At 47.0% G+C, this 12,908-nt stretch overlaps 1 protein-coding gene across 1 annotated transcript in view; it reads left to right on the forward strand.

The window, feature by feature from the left end:
* LOC147894846 (mitochondrial adenine nucleotide transporter ADNT1-like) overlaps window positions 1–12,496 on the forward strand; it is an 87,354-nt gene extending 74,858 nt beyond the window's left edge. Inside the window, exons 6-9 of the mRNA XM_087384983.1 lie at window positions 10,965–11,077; window positions 11,183–11,296; window positions 11,546–11,887; window positions 12,144–12,496. Of these exons, the coding sequence (XP_087241109.1) occupies window positions 10,965–11,077; window positions 11,183–11,296; window positions 11,546–11,887; window positions 12,144–12,227 (653 nt within the window). The 3' untranslated portion in view covers window positions 12,228–12,496. The remainder of the gene's footprint in view (window positions 1–10,964; window positions 11,078–11,182; window positions 11,297–11,545; window positions 11,888–12,143) is intronic.
* The last annotated feature ends 412 nt before the right edge of the window (window positions 12,497–12,908 follow it).

Consider the following 12,908-nt stretch of genomic DNA (forward strand, 5'->3'; position numbering starts at 1 on the left):
GGGGACTTCAACAATCTTGAGTTCGGAGAAGACAAATAACGGGGTGCTTCTTTCTCCGAGATGCTTGCGGCGGAGAAGTGTACTTGGGAGCAGTTTATCTTTTCGGTCTGCAGCAGGGACCTTTGGAGTGAGGCTGAGTTCTTCAGGATCCTTGGCAGTCTTAGTTTCTCCTTTGGCCAGCGCCAGCATGATGGATTGTTTGAGAGGGTGGATAGGTTCTACATAGGAGATTGGGCCATGCATAGAGGTGGTTCCACGGGCATTCTTGCAAGGATTACCCTCTCAGACCACTCGCCGATTGTGCCTCATTTGGAGCAGCCTCGTCGAGGGCTCCCATAGAGGGGGGGTTCGCATCCCAGATGCGTTGATGCAGGAGGAGGAGGTGCAGCAGGTCATTTCACAGATTTGGCAACGCCAGAGGACACTCCGGAGGGTGGCTGGGCATCCTGGACAGCCGAGGTGATTCAGAGTAGTAGTGAGGAGCTCTGTACTCAGGCTCTCCGCTGTCATTTTTCCCTTCAGAGAGCTTTGAGGCGTTACTTAGCCTCCATTGAGCGTCTCAGGGAGCAAGACACGGAGTCCCAGTGGCTTGTTGAGAGATATGCGTGTGCACGTTTGGAGCTTCATGACACGGAGTTGAGGAAGGCTGAGTATTCTTACCATTCCGCTCGTGCTCGTTGGGTACATCAGGGGGATAGGATGAGCCACCAGTTCTTTCAGGCCATGGGCCTAGGTCGGCAGGTGCCCAGTTGCAGAGACTGAGAGATGCTAGCGGCAGGGGTGGTTTCGGACTCTCATGAGATTATGGAGTTGGCTTCGAATTTCTATCGACACCTTTTTCAGGGTGAGGAGGAGTCCCCCCAGGGGTGGGAGGCTCGTGAGGCGGTATGGGAGCATGTCCCAGATGTGGTCTCTCAGGGCATGAGCAGCGAGTTGGATTCTCCCTTCTCAGATGGCGAGCTTCGAGAAGCTCTTAGGGCACTTCCGATTCACAAGCGCCCAAGGGAGGATGGGCTGTCCTCGGTCTTCTTCAAGAGCTTTTGGCCCTTTGTGCATACCCCCCTTCGACTGGCCTTTTAGGAGACCTTTGACTCAGGAGCACTCCCACCGTCCCTGATCCCGAAGGGAGGGGACCTCTTGGACATTCGACAGTGGAGACTGATCACTCTACTAGACACCACATACAAGATCTTAGCCAAGGTCTTGAGTTTGCGGCTACGACCCCATCTAGTCGACATCATCCACGACACATAGACAGGTTTTGTCCAGGAGCGTAGCATCCTCGACAACATCTTCACCTTTTGGGAGGCACTCGATTGGGGCAGGGATGAGGTGCAGCCGCTTGCGATCCTACTGCTGGATTTTGAGAAGGCCTACAATCGGGTAGAGTGGTCCTTCTTGGAGGGCACGATGCAAAGATCAGGCTTCTCAGACTGGTGGATCAAAGGTCTCCGCCTTGTATGTAGGGAGTTCCAATCAAATGTTGATTGGTGGGTTCACCGAGAAGGCCTTTCCGCTCACCCGCTCTATGAGACAGGGCTGCCCATTGGCTCCCTTCCTCTTTCTGTTTGTTGCGGAGGCATTGGGCTATTTCCTGAGGTCAGAGAGAGTTGGCCTTAGAGGGATGAGGCTACTGATCAGACAAGAGGAGGAGCTTCTGGACTCGGAGTTCGCAGATGATACGGCCTTGTATGTGGAGGGTTCGGAGGAAAGCTTGGATGCAGTTAGGGGGGCTCTTGAGGTTTATTGCACCGCCTCAGGGGCAAGGATCAAATGAGGCAAATCAGTTTGTTTTCTTTCAGTGATTGAGGAGTCCGAGGATATTCTTTGGTGGGGTGCATTGGTAGGCTCCAGGTGGATCCCAAATGGCTAGTCGGCGAGGTACTTGGGATGCCGTGTGGGCATTGACATCTCCGCAGAGCAGCAGATAGCCCCGGTCCTTGAGAGCGTGAGGCACAAGCTTCTTAACTGGAGCTCAGCCAACTCTCTTTGGCAGGTAGGGCCTTGGTGGCTAACCAGGTCTTGGTGGCCACAGCCTTGTATATAGCCTCTTGTTGGTGTTTTTCACAGGGGTTGCATGGGACAGTTGAGACGCTTGGTGGGTAACTTCCTTTGGGCAGGATCAAAGGGCACTTGCAACACTAGAGCTAGAGTTGCGTGGCAGACCGTGATACTACCACAGGCACAGGGAGGCCTGGATATTATAGATCCAGAGATGCAGAGCAGAGCCCTGTTGGGCATGTTCATAGTCAGGGGTCTCACTCCAGGCATGGAGCCTTGGAAACTTCATGCAGCGCAGTCTGTTGAGGAACACTCCCCGCACATGTGGTCAGTGGCAGCCGTCCCATAGGTGGATCTTTTCGGAGGCCCCTCTCATGGGGAAGGGCTCACCCTTGATGAGGAGTCTCTTGAGGGTCTGGCAGCAGATCTAAGGAGGTCTCATCCGAGTCAGCCCCTGGTACGCGGAGGATTTTGCACTCCAGCTGCTTATTTGGCACCCGGAGGTCAGAGACCAGGATGGTTTGATGCTAGGGCAGCGGCTACACATTGGCTAGGCACAGTGGGATAGCGGCTCGGCTCACTCCCTGCTTACATGGTCTAGACTCCCAGCAGAGGCAGAGGCACGATTGGAGGTCCTTTCTCATCTAAGAGGAGCCAGCCAGAGGATGGTGGAAATAGAGGCAGCTATTCCAGACTCTTGGAGGGAGGGACTGTAGGTTTTCACTCTGGCACACTGGCTAGGATAGTTCTCTAGGACAGGTGTACCTCTGAGGATTCAGCTGTGCTCGCAGCCGCCAACCCCCACGAGCACGCAGTTCTATGATGTGGGACTAGGCGCACTACTGCAGCCCCGGATCACAGGGGATCAGGAGATGGACGGGGTGTTAGGTTAGGTGGGTTGGCAGAGGGTCAGACTAGTGGGACGTTTGAGCAAGAAGTGGTCGATTGACCCTTCTTGCATCATAGACCTAGATGCCCCTCGCTGGAGACTATGGTTATGGGAGGGATGCCCTCTCAGTGAGATACAGTGGGACCTTGGAGAGTGGTTATGGCCGGTCAGAGCAGGTTTCTCAGAGAGAGTGGAGGAGGTGCCTTTCTTCTTGTACACCACGCAGATAGGATGTCGCATCCAGATGGACGTAATGTCCTGGACCCCTTGGTGGGAGTGAGACTGGAGTGTGCAGCAGGTGCCCGAGGAGGTTTATCCAGATTTTGGGCCCGCCTGTGGTCTAGCCTGCATCCATGGAAGATATCCTATTTCTTCTGGATGGTCGCACACGGTGGTCTCCCTGTGGGCCCGTGGCTTGAGCAGATGCGGGTGGATGGTAGCTGCGACAGATGTACAGTTGGAGCTATGGACACTATTCCTCACTGCTTATGGAGCTGCCCAGCAGCTCAGAGGATTTGGCTCGGAGCGCTTTGGATTGTGGCACGGCTTCAGAGCACGCAGAGAGATTTCACGTGGGGTATGGCAGCTTGGCTTACAGAGGGGGGCCATGCCTTCTCAATAGACATAGTCTCACCATCTTACCGGATACAGGGTTGGAGCATTTACAGCATTGAGCTTCACTTGGCTACTCCCTCCCCTTCTCACCATCCCCCTCAGTCGAGAGAGGATAGTGTCTGGGAGACGGTGGCCAGCATCATGGCCTGGAACATCTCGATGGCCCTTTGCAGTTGGGTCATGGGCCAGCACCATGTTCCTCCGACAGCTACGCTGGTTGCCATTTGGCTAGATGTCATTTATACGCCATTTGGGAGCGCGGCGTTCCAGGTTCTCGAGCTACCGATGATAGGCGGGCACGTTTCTACAAGGCTTGGCCTGTAGGTGTATTTTATGATCTCACGCCGCGAGGGATTAGCTGGCTGTATAGTCCACCACTGTGGTTGTTAGCCCCTGTTACAGAGAATCCCTAGGCAGTGAGCTTGGATCTCTGGCAACAAGCAGGTTTTCTTTCAGCCCGTTTTTGTTTTTGGCCACGATTGGCACCTTTCCGGTTTTGCCAATTTGTATGGTTGGATTTTAAGCATTAATAGAAGTTCCTTTTCTCTGTAATAAAAAATAAAAAATAAAACCTTTCTTGAGCAGCTATACTTTGCAGAGCTAGAAAGTTATCCCTCTAGTTAAAATTTCTTAGGTGTCAAACTCTCTAGATGTTATCTCAAACTTTGGTGATTAGTCTTTATAGTAAAGTTTGCACCCAAGAGATAGTGTTTCCATGTATTTAGGGCATGAATCATAGCTAGCAATTCTTTTCTTATAGATTCTCAAGTATCTCTCGGCATCTCTTTGTCTCCGTCTTTCATAAGCCATTACATGACCATTCTGATGTAATGCAGCCCCAACACACTCTCCACAAGCATCACAATCAACATCAAAAGGCTGATACATATCGGGAACTTTAGAATTGGTTATGTAGTCAGTTCTCTTTGAGTGTATTGAATGCTTTCTTTTGTGGAATACCCCATCTGAAAGCTGTATTTTTCTTGGTCAAGTCATGAAGTGGAGCAGCAATATCAGTGAAATGCTTGATAAATCTTTTGTAATATGAACAGATATCCAAGAAACTACGGACTTAATGCACATTTTTCAGCTGTGACCATTCCAGGATGGCTTGGATCTTCGCCGGATCATCCATGGAAATTATGTGTCCCAAGTAGTGGATCTCTTCCTAGAAAAATTTACTTTTCTTGCTGTTTGCATAGAGTTGATGATTACGCAGCTGTTGGTAGACAAAGAAAGATGCTCCCTATGCTCTTTTTCAAACTTTGAGAAGACAATTATGTCATCGAAGAAGGTACCTATGAATTGTCTATAAGAAAGAAGATACGATCAATCATTCTGTTAAAGGCAACCGAGGCATTTGTTAACCCAAAAGGCATCACCAGATACTCATATATCCCAAATGTAGTGCGAAACGCTATCTTGTGCACATCCTGTGGCTGTATTCTGACTTGGTGATAACCACTCTTCAAATCTATCCTGCTCAAAACTGAAGCTTCATTCAGCTGGTCCAGTACATTATCGATGCACGGGGAATTGGGAATCTATTTTTGATGGTCATCTTGTTTAGTGCGCGATAATCAATGCACATACGAAATGAACAATCTTTCTTTTGTACAAGGAGTACATGGGAATAAAATGGAGAGAAACTGGGATGAATCAGCCCTTTGGACAATAAGTCGTTCACTTGGGCCATGATTCCTTCTCATTGAGTTGCAACGACTCTATACGGGGGCCTATTGGGTGACTCACTGCTAGGAATAAGCTCTATGTAGTATGCAATGGGCTTCTGGTCTCTCAATGGGTAACTCCCCTGGCAATGCATCTGAGAAACAATCTTTAAAATTTACAAGTAACTGAAATTTATCTTTATTTGCATCATTCATTCCAGCATGCATTTCAACATCTGTTTCTTTAATGAAAACCATGTACGCTGAAACTGCAGACCTGATTGCTTTTCCAACTGAAACATCAGATACAATGGGATGGTTTCCCCTCTATTCCTAGCAACAACACGTTGCACTTTACCCCTACATACAAACTCAAGCACTCTTTTAGGAAGGGATAACTTCATTGCCTTATGATGAAACCAAGGCGTTCTCAAAACTACATCATGATGTTTAAGTGGGAAAATAAGAAATCCTCCTGATCTACCTAACTCTGTACGTGAATATTGAGCTTCCCAATCAAGGGAGTAACAGGCACAGGGTCCCCATGGAATATCTGATCGGCATCTAGGGCCCTGCTGAACTCTTCAGTCTTTATTCCCAGCCTCAGGGCTAAATTTTATGAGATGAAATTATGTGTAGCCCCTGGATCAAATAGTATGAACGTCTACTGGTCTCTTATCTTGCCCGAGGAAGCTTTCCTCTGGATTTGACACTCTGCCCAGAAGGTCCGGAATTCTCCCGCCATTGGCTTTGGTTGTCCTTGTGGCTTTCTTTGCTTCTTTAAACCCGAAGGTTTTTCAGGGCACTGGGCAGTCACATGCCCCTCTTTTCCTCACCTAAAAAATTTCCTCTCCTTGGCGGAACATAGCTATCTGCTCAAGGGAAAACTGAGGTTTGCCCCATCGGCTTCTAAGGCTGAAATTCCTTCTTTTGAGCCTTGGAAACCCCTTTTTCTCATACTGAGGTGTGGCTGGCTTTTTCTTCTTTGCTGTCCCGGCATATAGAGAAGCCACTGTAGTGGGACCCTGCGTGTGCATCAAACTTGGCACAGACGCTGCATGCATAATGTGCTGTATGCCTTTATGATGCTGGGTATTCACCACAGCCTATATCCACAGAGACTCCAGATTCCACAGCTTCCTGCCTACTAATTTCATATAAAGTAGTTGGTCCATCAAGATGTCCCCTCCGAAAGCTCAATCCTACAAGAGTTTTTACCATCTTGAAGCTGTGTTTACCACTCCTACTGTCTCCAGCAAAATACCTTTAAAGAGGTATACTGGTTTGAGCATACTCACCAAAGGAGAATTTTGCTACAACTAAGGCTGAGAATACCAAAGCTGGACTGAGCGCCTTAGGCTCTAATACCATGTAAAAAATGCCAATGGACGGTGGTGTACGTCTAAGATTGGAAGAGGCCAATATCACCCGGCTTCATGTGAAAGGTAAATCGAGAATCCATTTCCATCCATGCCAAAAAGGTAGGATTAAGATCATGTTAATGGAGAGATTACCCCCAGGGATATCAAACTTATAATAGAAAGAATGCTAAAATACGTTCATGTATATGGTCAGACAGTAATCTCTAATATTATCACTTCTATATTCTGAATAAATGAAGTGATGCGAAAACAAATATCAAATTGATTACTACCGTATTCTTGACTTGGGTAAAGCAACATACGGCAACCTTGCCACCAAACTTCATGAATCGTTATGGGATTGCTATCATTCACATCTTTTAGAAAGTTCCATTTATTCCAAGATGAATACTTTTGACATACTCATGGTCATCGCATAATACACTTACTGTTAAAGTATTCAACAACATTTACCCAGTTAGATTATTGCCTGGAGACCTCTCACCTAGACATCCTGATTGTTAAACCATCTTGCTATCTCTCTTTGGTTTCAAGTCACCAGCACAGAACTTTCAAGGGTGATGGACTAATGCTATACATCTATCGTGTCAATCTCTGGGAGACCCAAGCTATTCTCCAAAGAATCTTCAACTAACATCCCCAAAATTACCAAGCTTTGGAAACACAACTTGAAAGATTGAGCTATTGTCATACCTAAGTTACCTTGATTCTTAACCCTGGAATTGAATTACTTCTGTCCATTATGTGCAAGAAACTAGCCTCATATGTAGACATCTTGCACAAATCCTTCCACTAACGTATTTCTTGAGCAAGTCTTTACGTGATGCATAAACATGCTAAATTCGCATATATCTTAGTGTCACATGCCACTAGATGCATCATATATTGTTTTTTAGCAGTTTAACCTCGGTTTCCTTGACACAAAAGTCACACTAAACAAGTAAACCTGCTAAGGGATGATACCATTGCCTCTACCTAGAGGGGAGGGGCTTCGGTCCATTGTCACGACTGATCCACTTCCATGACCAAGTTTGCATTGGGCTCTATCTAATGGAGACATGCCCACACAGGGAGACTACTATGACAGATCAGAGAGTACGAGGAGGCAACCATGCCACATGATACAGAGGCCGACTGAGTATAGTGACGCGTCACATACTTCTATGCATTTGAGTAAGCTCCAAGGCACAATGGCATAGAAGAGGAGTTAGCTGATATGAGGGCAGCTTGGAACATCAGAGGGAGCCGGCACAATGCCGTTGAGAGAGGGATGCAGAGGCCACTCACGACACGAAGAGCGGCTAGAGCTCATCACTCTATGAGGTCTGTCCTATTACAACTTTCCTCAATGTGAAGCGCCAAAGATGAGGGGTCACTCTGGACATTGTATGTTGAGGGCACCACAACGAGTCTTAAGAGAGTCAGGGGCACCCTGGCTCCCGGCCAATGGTGGAATCCCCCCCTTGAAATGAACTGATCACCTCGTCCATTCTGTGGGTGAGGAAGGCCTGCCGCTTATTACGGCGTGTCAGTCATCATGAGATCCGTTGTGTCTCGAGTGATGTCAAGTGGCCAAGGGCTCGCTCACGTGTGAGGTGAGCTCTCATCTCTCTGCACTCATCATCGTACCAAGGACTCTGTGGCATCTTCCCTAGTGAGCCACGTGCAGATTGAGTCGTGGGGAAAGACCTGATGGCTGCGTCCATGACCACTGTGGCAAGGGTGTTTGAGGCGTGGACGAGGTCTACATCATCTCCAAGTAGTAGGGCTGGAATCCTTGCGCCAGTTTGCTCACATAGATGGGGTCCAGGGCACGATCAAAGTGAACCTGTAAACGAGTGGGCGTGGGATATATCCGTGAGGTAAAGGCCAAGGGACCCAATAGGTAGTCCACTGTGCTTGTCCCTTCGCCATGCGGGAAACAACTAAGACCACCAAATGATGGCCATCTCTGTAGACCATTGTAAATGATCAAATCATGGACAGCCCCTAGCTCAAGTAGATGTCGTCCATACTCTCACCGGTGGTGCATCTGCAGAGTGTCTCACTCTCCCGAGCTCAGCTGCATCTAGTTCTGGTACTATGAGGGAATGCGATGCAAAGTCCAGTAGGCCCACCTGCTTGTTCCCTGTGCATGCATTGAAGTCACCAAGGAGGATGTCCCTTTGTCTGGAGTCCTGAATCGACTCATACGGGCTGTGGTGACCTCACGTGCATAGGATGAAGTATGTGGGGGGAAATAACACACCACTATGAGTATTGGTCGTGCGTCTAGTAGCTGGACTCGTATCCACATGTGTCGTGCATGCTCCTCTCTCTATGCCACTGATATGAGAGGTCTCATGTGTGATCTAAAGAGGATAGCCACTCCCCCTGAGCCCTGCACACCAGTGTCTCTCCTCGTCTCCTTCGTATGAGATGACTCCCATGTATATCCTGTCACAATGGGCGTCTTCTCACATCCCGGACTGGGGGGGGGGGGGGGGGGGGGACCAGGAGCTTCCCACCAAGACCCAGTTTTATTGCCACCACTTCCTGAGAGTATCAGAGGAGGGATTCATTATCAGACCCCAGTATCTGGAGGATAGAGGAGTATCTCATGCACTGAGGATTGCCATTGGTCAGATGCGGGGTTCATCCCATCAGTTGAGGTTTGAGGCAAGGAGAGCAGTGGGTATACCTAGAGAGCAACAGGTTTGCACGCTATATACGTTGGGGGCGGTTGAGACAGAGGAGCATTTTCTTTGTGTTTGCCCAGCCTACTACGAGATTCGGGGATATTACCACTGTCTCTACCTAGAGGGGAGTGGCTTCGGTCGTTTGTCACGACTGATCCATTTCCATGACCAGGTTTGTATCGGGCTTTATCTGATGGAGATGCGGCAACACAGGGAGGCGCTTCTATGACAGATCAGAGAGCAGTAGGGGATGGTCAGACCACTACAGGACACAGAGGGTGACCGGGAACAGCGGCACGTCATAGACTTCAATACATTTGAGTCAGCCCTCGGACACAGTGGAATGGAGAAAGAGGAGCGAGCCGATATGAGAGCAGTCTGGATGAGCAGCCGGCATAGTACCACCAAGAGAGGGACGCAGAGGCCACATGTGCAATAGAGAGCCCCCAGAGTACACATGTGCGGCGACAGAGAGCCTAAAGTGGGTGAGAACGCTGCTGCCCCCCCCTCCCCCCTTCTCCCTATATTTGGGTGACCTTTGTAGACAATAGGGGAGTGCCTACTTTGTGAGCCCCAATAAGGGGACACTAGGCTAGCACCTAGGGAGTGATAGAGAGAATAATGCAAGTACCCAGATGGCGCAAACTGTAGGGCAGATTATGCCCTAATGTTAGGAGAGGTTTACCTTCTGAAAGACAGCTGTTTCAGGCAGTTACATAGCTAGAACAGGCATACACCATTTCATTATATCTTCCCCGAAGTTCATTTGTTGTGGCCTTGACCAGATTATTACTGAGATTTTTATCTCTATCTGATTGGTGTAATAATTATTCTTTCGGTTAATAAAGCTAATGGTACAGTTGAATTTATTTTCCATTCAAGACATTATGTGTACTTCTCTGGGGTAAGGTCCCTTTATGCATGTAGTTCTGACATGCCCATCTAATTACTGGGTTGGATTACAACGTTGTTAGTTTTACTAATTGATTTTAGGGAGGAAGTGCATTTTGGATTTATGGGAAAAATCTTGGTTTGGTTTCATATCAGAGGATGCTGAACTGACCCCTGTAATGTGACTTGGAGCTGGTGCTTGTGCTGGAATTAATGCTATGTCTGCTGCTTATCCACTTTTTTTGGGGGGGGAGGGGGGAGGGAGGGGTTTAATGCTTGAAGAGTGATAGATAGCCTAAAGTAGGTGGCCTCCCTCCCTGTTCTCCCTATATTTGGGTGACCAGTGCATACTTGTGTGCCCCAATTAGGGGACCCTAGGCTAGCGCTCAGGGAGTGGTAGAGAGAATAATGTAAGTACTTAGATGGCACAAACTGTAGGGCAGACTATGCGCTAATGTTAGGAGAGGTTTACCTTCTCAAAGACAGCTGTTTCAGGCAGTCATATAGCTAGAACAGGCATACACCATTTGACTATACCAGTCTTCCCTCAAGCTCATTTGTTGTGGCCTTGACCGGATTATTGCTGAGATTTTTATCTCTATGTGCTCTGATTGGTGTAATAATTATTCTTTTGGTTAATAAAGCCAATGGTACAGTTGAATACATTTTCCATTGAAGACTTTATGTTTACTTCTCTGGGGCAAGGTTCCTTGATGCTTCTGGTTCTGACATGCCCATCTAGTTTCTGGGTCGGATTACAACGTTGTTACTAATTGCTTTTAGGGAGGAAGTGCAGGCATGTGGTTATTTATAAGGACTTGCATTTTTGACATATCAGAGGATGCTGAACTGACCCCTGTGATGCGACTTGGAGCTGGTGCTTGTGCTGGAATTATCGCTATGTCTGCTACTTATCCTATGGACATGGTCCGGGGAAGGCTTACTGTTCAAGTCAGAATCATGCCAAGGCCTGCTTTGTTTTAAATAGTTATAACAAATTTATATCCCCATGATACCCAAATATCTAATTTTTTTAAAACCTGGAATATGCTCTAGACAGAGGATTCACCCATGCGCTATCGAGGCATGTGCCATGCTGCATCAGTAATTATAAAAGAAGAGGGACCAAGAGCTTTGTATAAGGGCTGGCTACCATCTGTAATTGGAGTGGTGAGTGAAGTTCACAAGTCGCTTCCATTTCCTGCTGTTCTGTTTAGTACGATGGTGCTTTTGTGAATACAGGCCATAGAATTTGTTGAAGGTAGAATTTTTAAAAAGTATTGAGTGTTTTTGTATCGTGGGAGCTCTTGAGTTGTTCGTTGCTTGAATGGGATGGGTGGGCTTTCTTATATGGCAATTCTGGTTTGGCATAAGTGGTGAATGTTGATATGTGCTTCTGCTGGAGTGTACATTGTACAGGTCCCTTATGTTGGCCTAAATTTTGCTGTTTATGAGACCCTCAAAGATTGGATTGCTAAGAGCCCCGTCAGGTTGGGGGAGAGCTCAGACTTGAGTATATTGACAAAACTATCCTGTGGAGCTGCAGCAGGCATTGTTGGTCAGACTGTGGCTTATCCTTTAGATGTGGTACGTAGAAGGATGCAAATGGTAGGTTGGAAAGGTGCATCAGCAGTGATAACTGCTGATGGTCAGCTCAATGCTCCAGTACAGTACACTGGCATGATGGATGCATTCAGGCAAACAGTGAAAAACGAAGGATTTGGTGCATTATACAAAGGGTTGCTTCCAAATTCTGTGAAGGTGAGTGAACATATGGGTTGCAGATTTAAGCGCAGTCGAGGTATATGTCCTTGCTGGCATTTTCTATGAAATTCCTTGTCTGTCTTGTCCATATCTCCAGAGGCACATTCTTTTTAATAAAATGTTCTAACCAAGCTCGTCCATGTTTGCTGGCTTGGATGCTACATCATCTAAGATTCCACCGTGATGCTGCAATTTGTTTATAGCAGGAAATTTGCATAAAATTGCATTAAACGTCAATGATTCTATTTTGTAGGTGGTACCTTCGATTGCCTTGGCATTTGTCACGTATGAAATTATGAAGGATCTCCTTGGAGTTGAATTCCGAATCTCTGACTGATTCTCTTCCCAGCTGAGGGAAATTTAGAGCCAGGCAAGTCCTTTATTTTTCAAGAGCAGCGTAGGCAGCAAGGTGATCCAGGGGACTTTTGTAGGCATGTTCTCTTGTGATCTTTTGGCCCTGAGCCTGAGTTTATGTGTTCTTTTTTTTAAACTACATGAATGGAAGTATCCTTTATTGGATGGCCTGGAGATTAGGAAAGCGTAAGTCCAACAAAATTTCCATACATTGTAGTCACAATAAATAATTCAGCCACCTAGTTTCCTTTCTATTCAGTCATTTATATGTGTCTCAACAATACTATTCAACAATACTATTCAATCGTGGGACTTTGCATGGTGCTCTATGGAATTGATTGGAACAGTCTCCTGAATTATATGTCATAACACTTGCACCACATTTGGAAAGAACAAGGTTAGGCGAGGTGATGCTAAGTTTCCAGTACAAAAGACAAAACATTGAGAACATTTTCTGTGAGTTGATAACTTTTCCTGAAGTAATCAATTCTGTTGGTACTTGTCCCACATTTCTAGTCACGCTGTTTTTATTCTATTTTGGTTAGCTCATAATTCTACGTTTCTACTTGGAGGTCGGAGTTATTACTTCCTGAAAGACAGGGGTGTAGTTGCCATTTTTGGGAATATGACATCTAAACCTTTCTTAAAGATATACTATTTAAGA

The sequence above is a fragment of the Dipteris shenzhenensis genome, chromosome 14 (assembly GCF_047967505.1).
Source record: "Dipteris shenzhenensis isolate YYH24624 ecotype China chromosome 14, Dip_SZ_1.0, whole genome shotgun sequence".
In the NCBI taxonomy this organism is placed as follows: Eukaryota; Viridiplantae; Streptophyta; class Polypodiopsida; order Gleicheniales; family Dipteridaceae; genus Dipteris; species Dipteris shenzhenensis.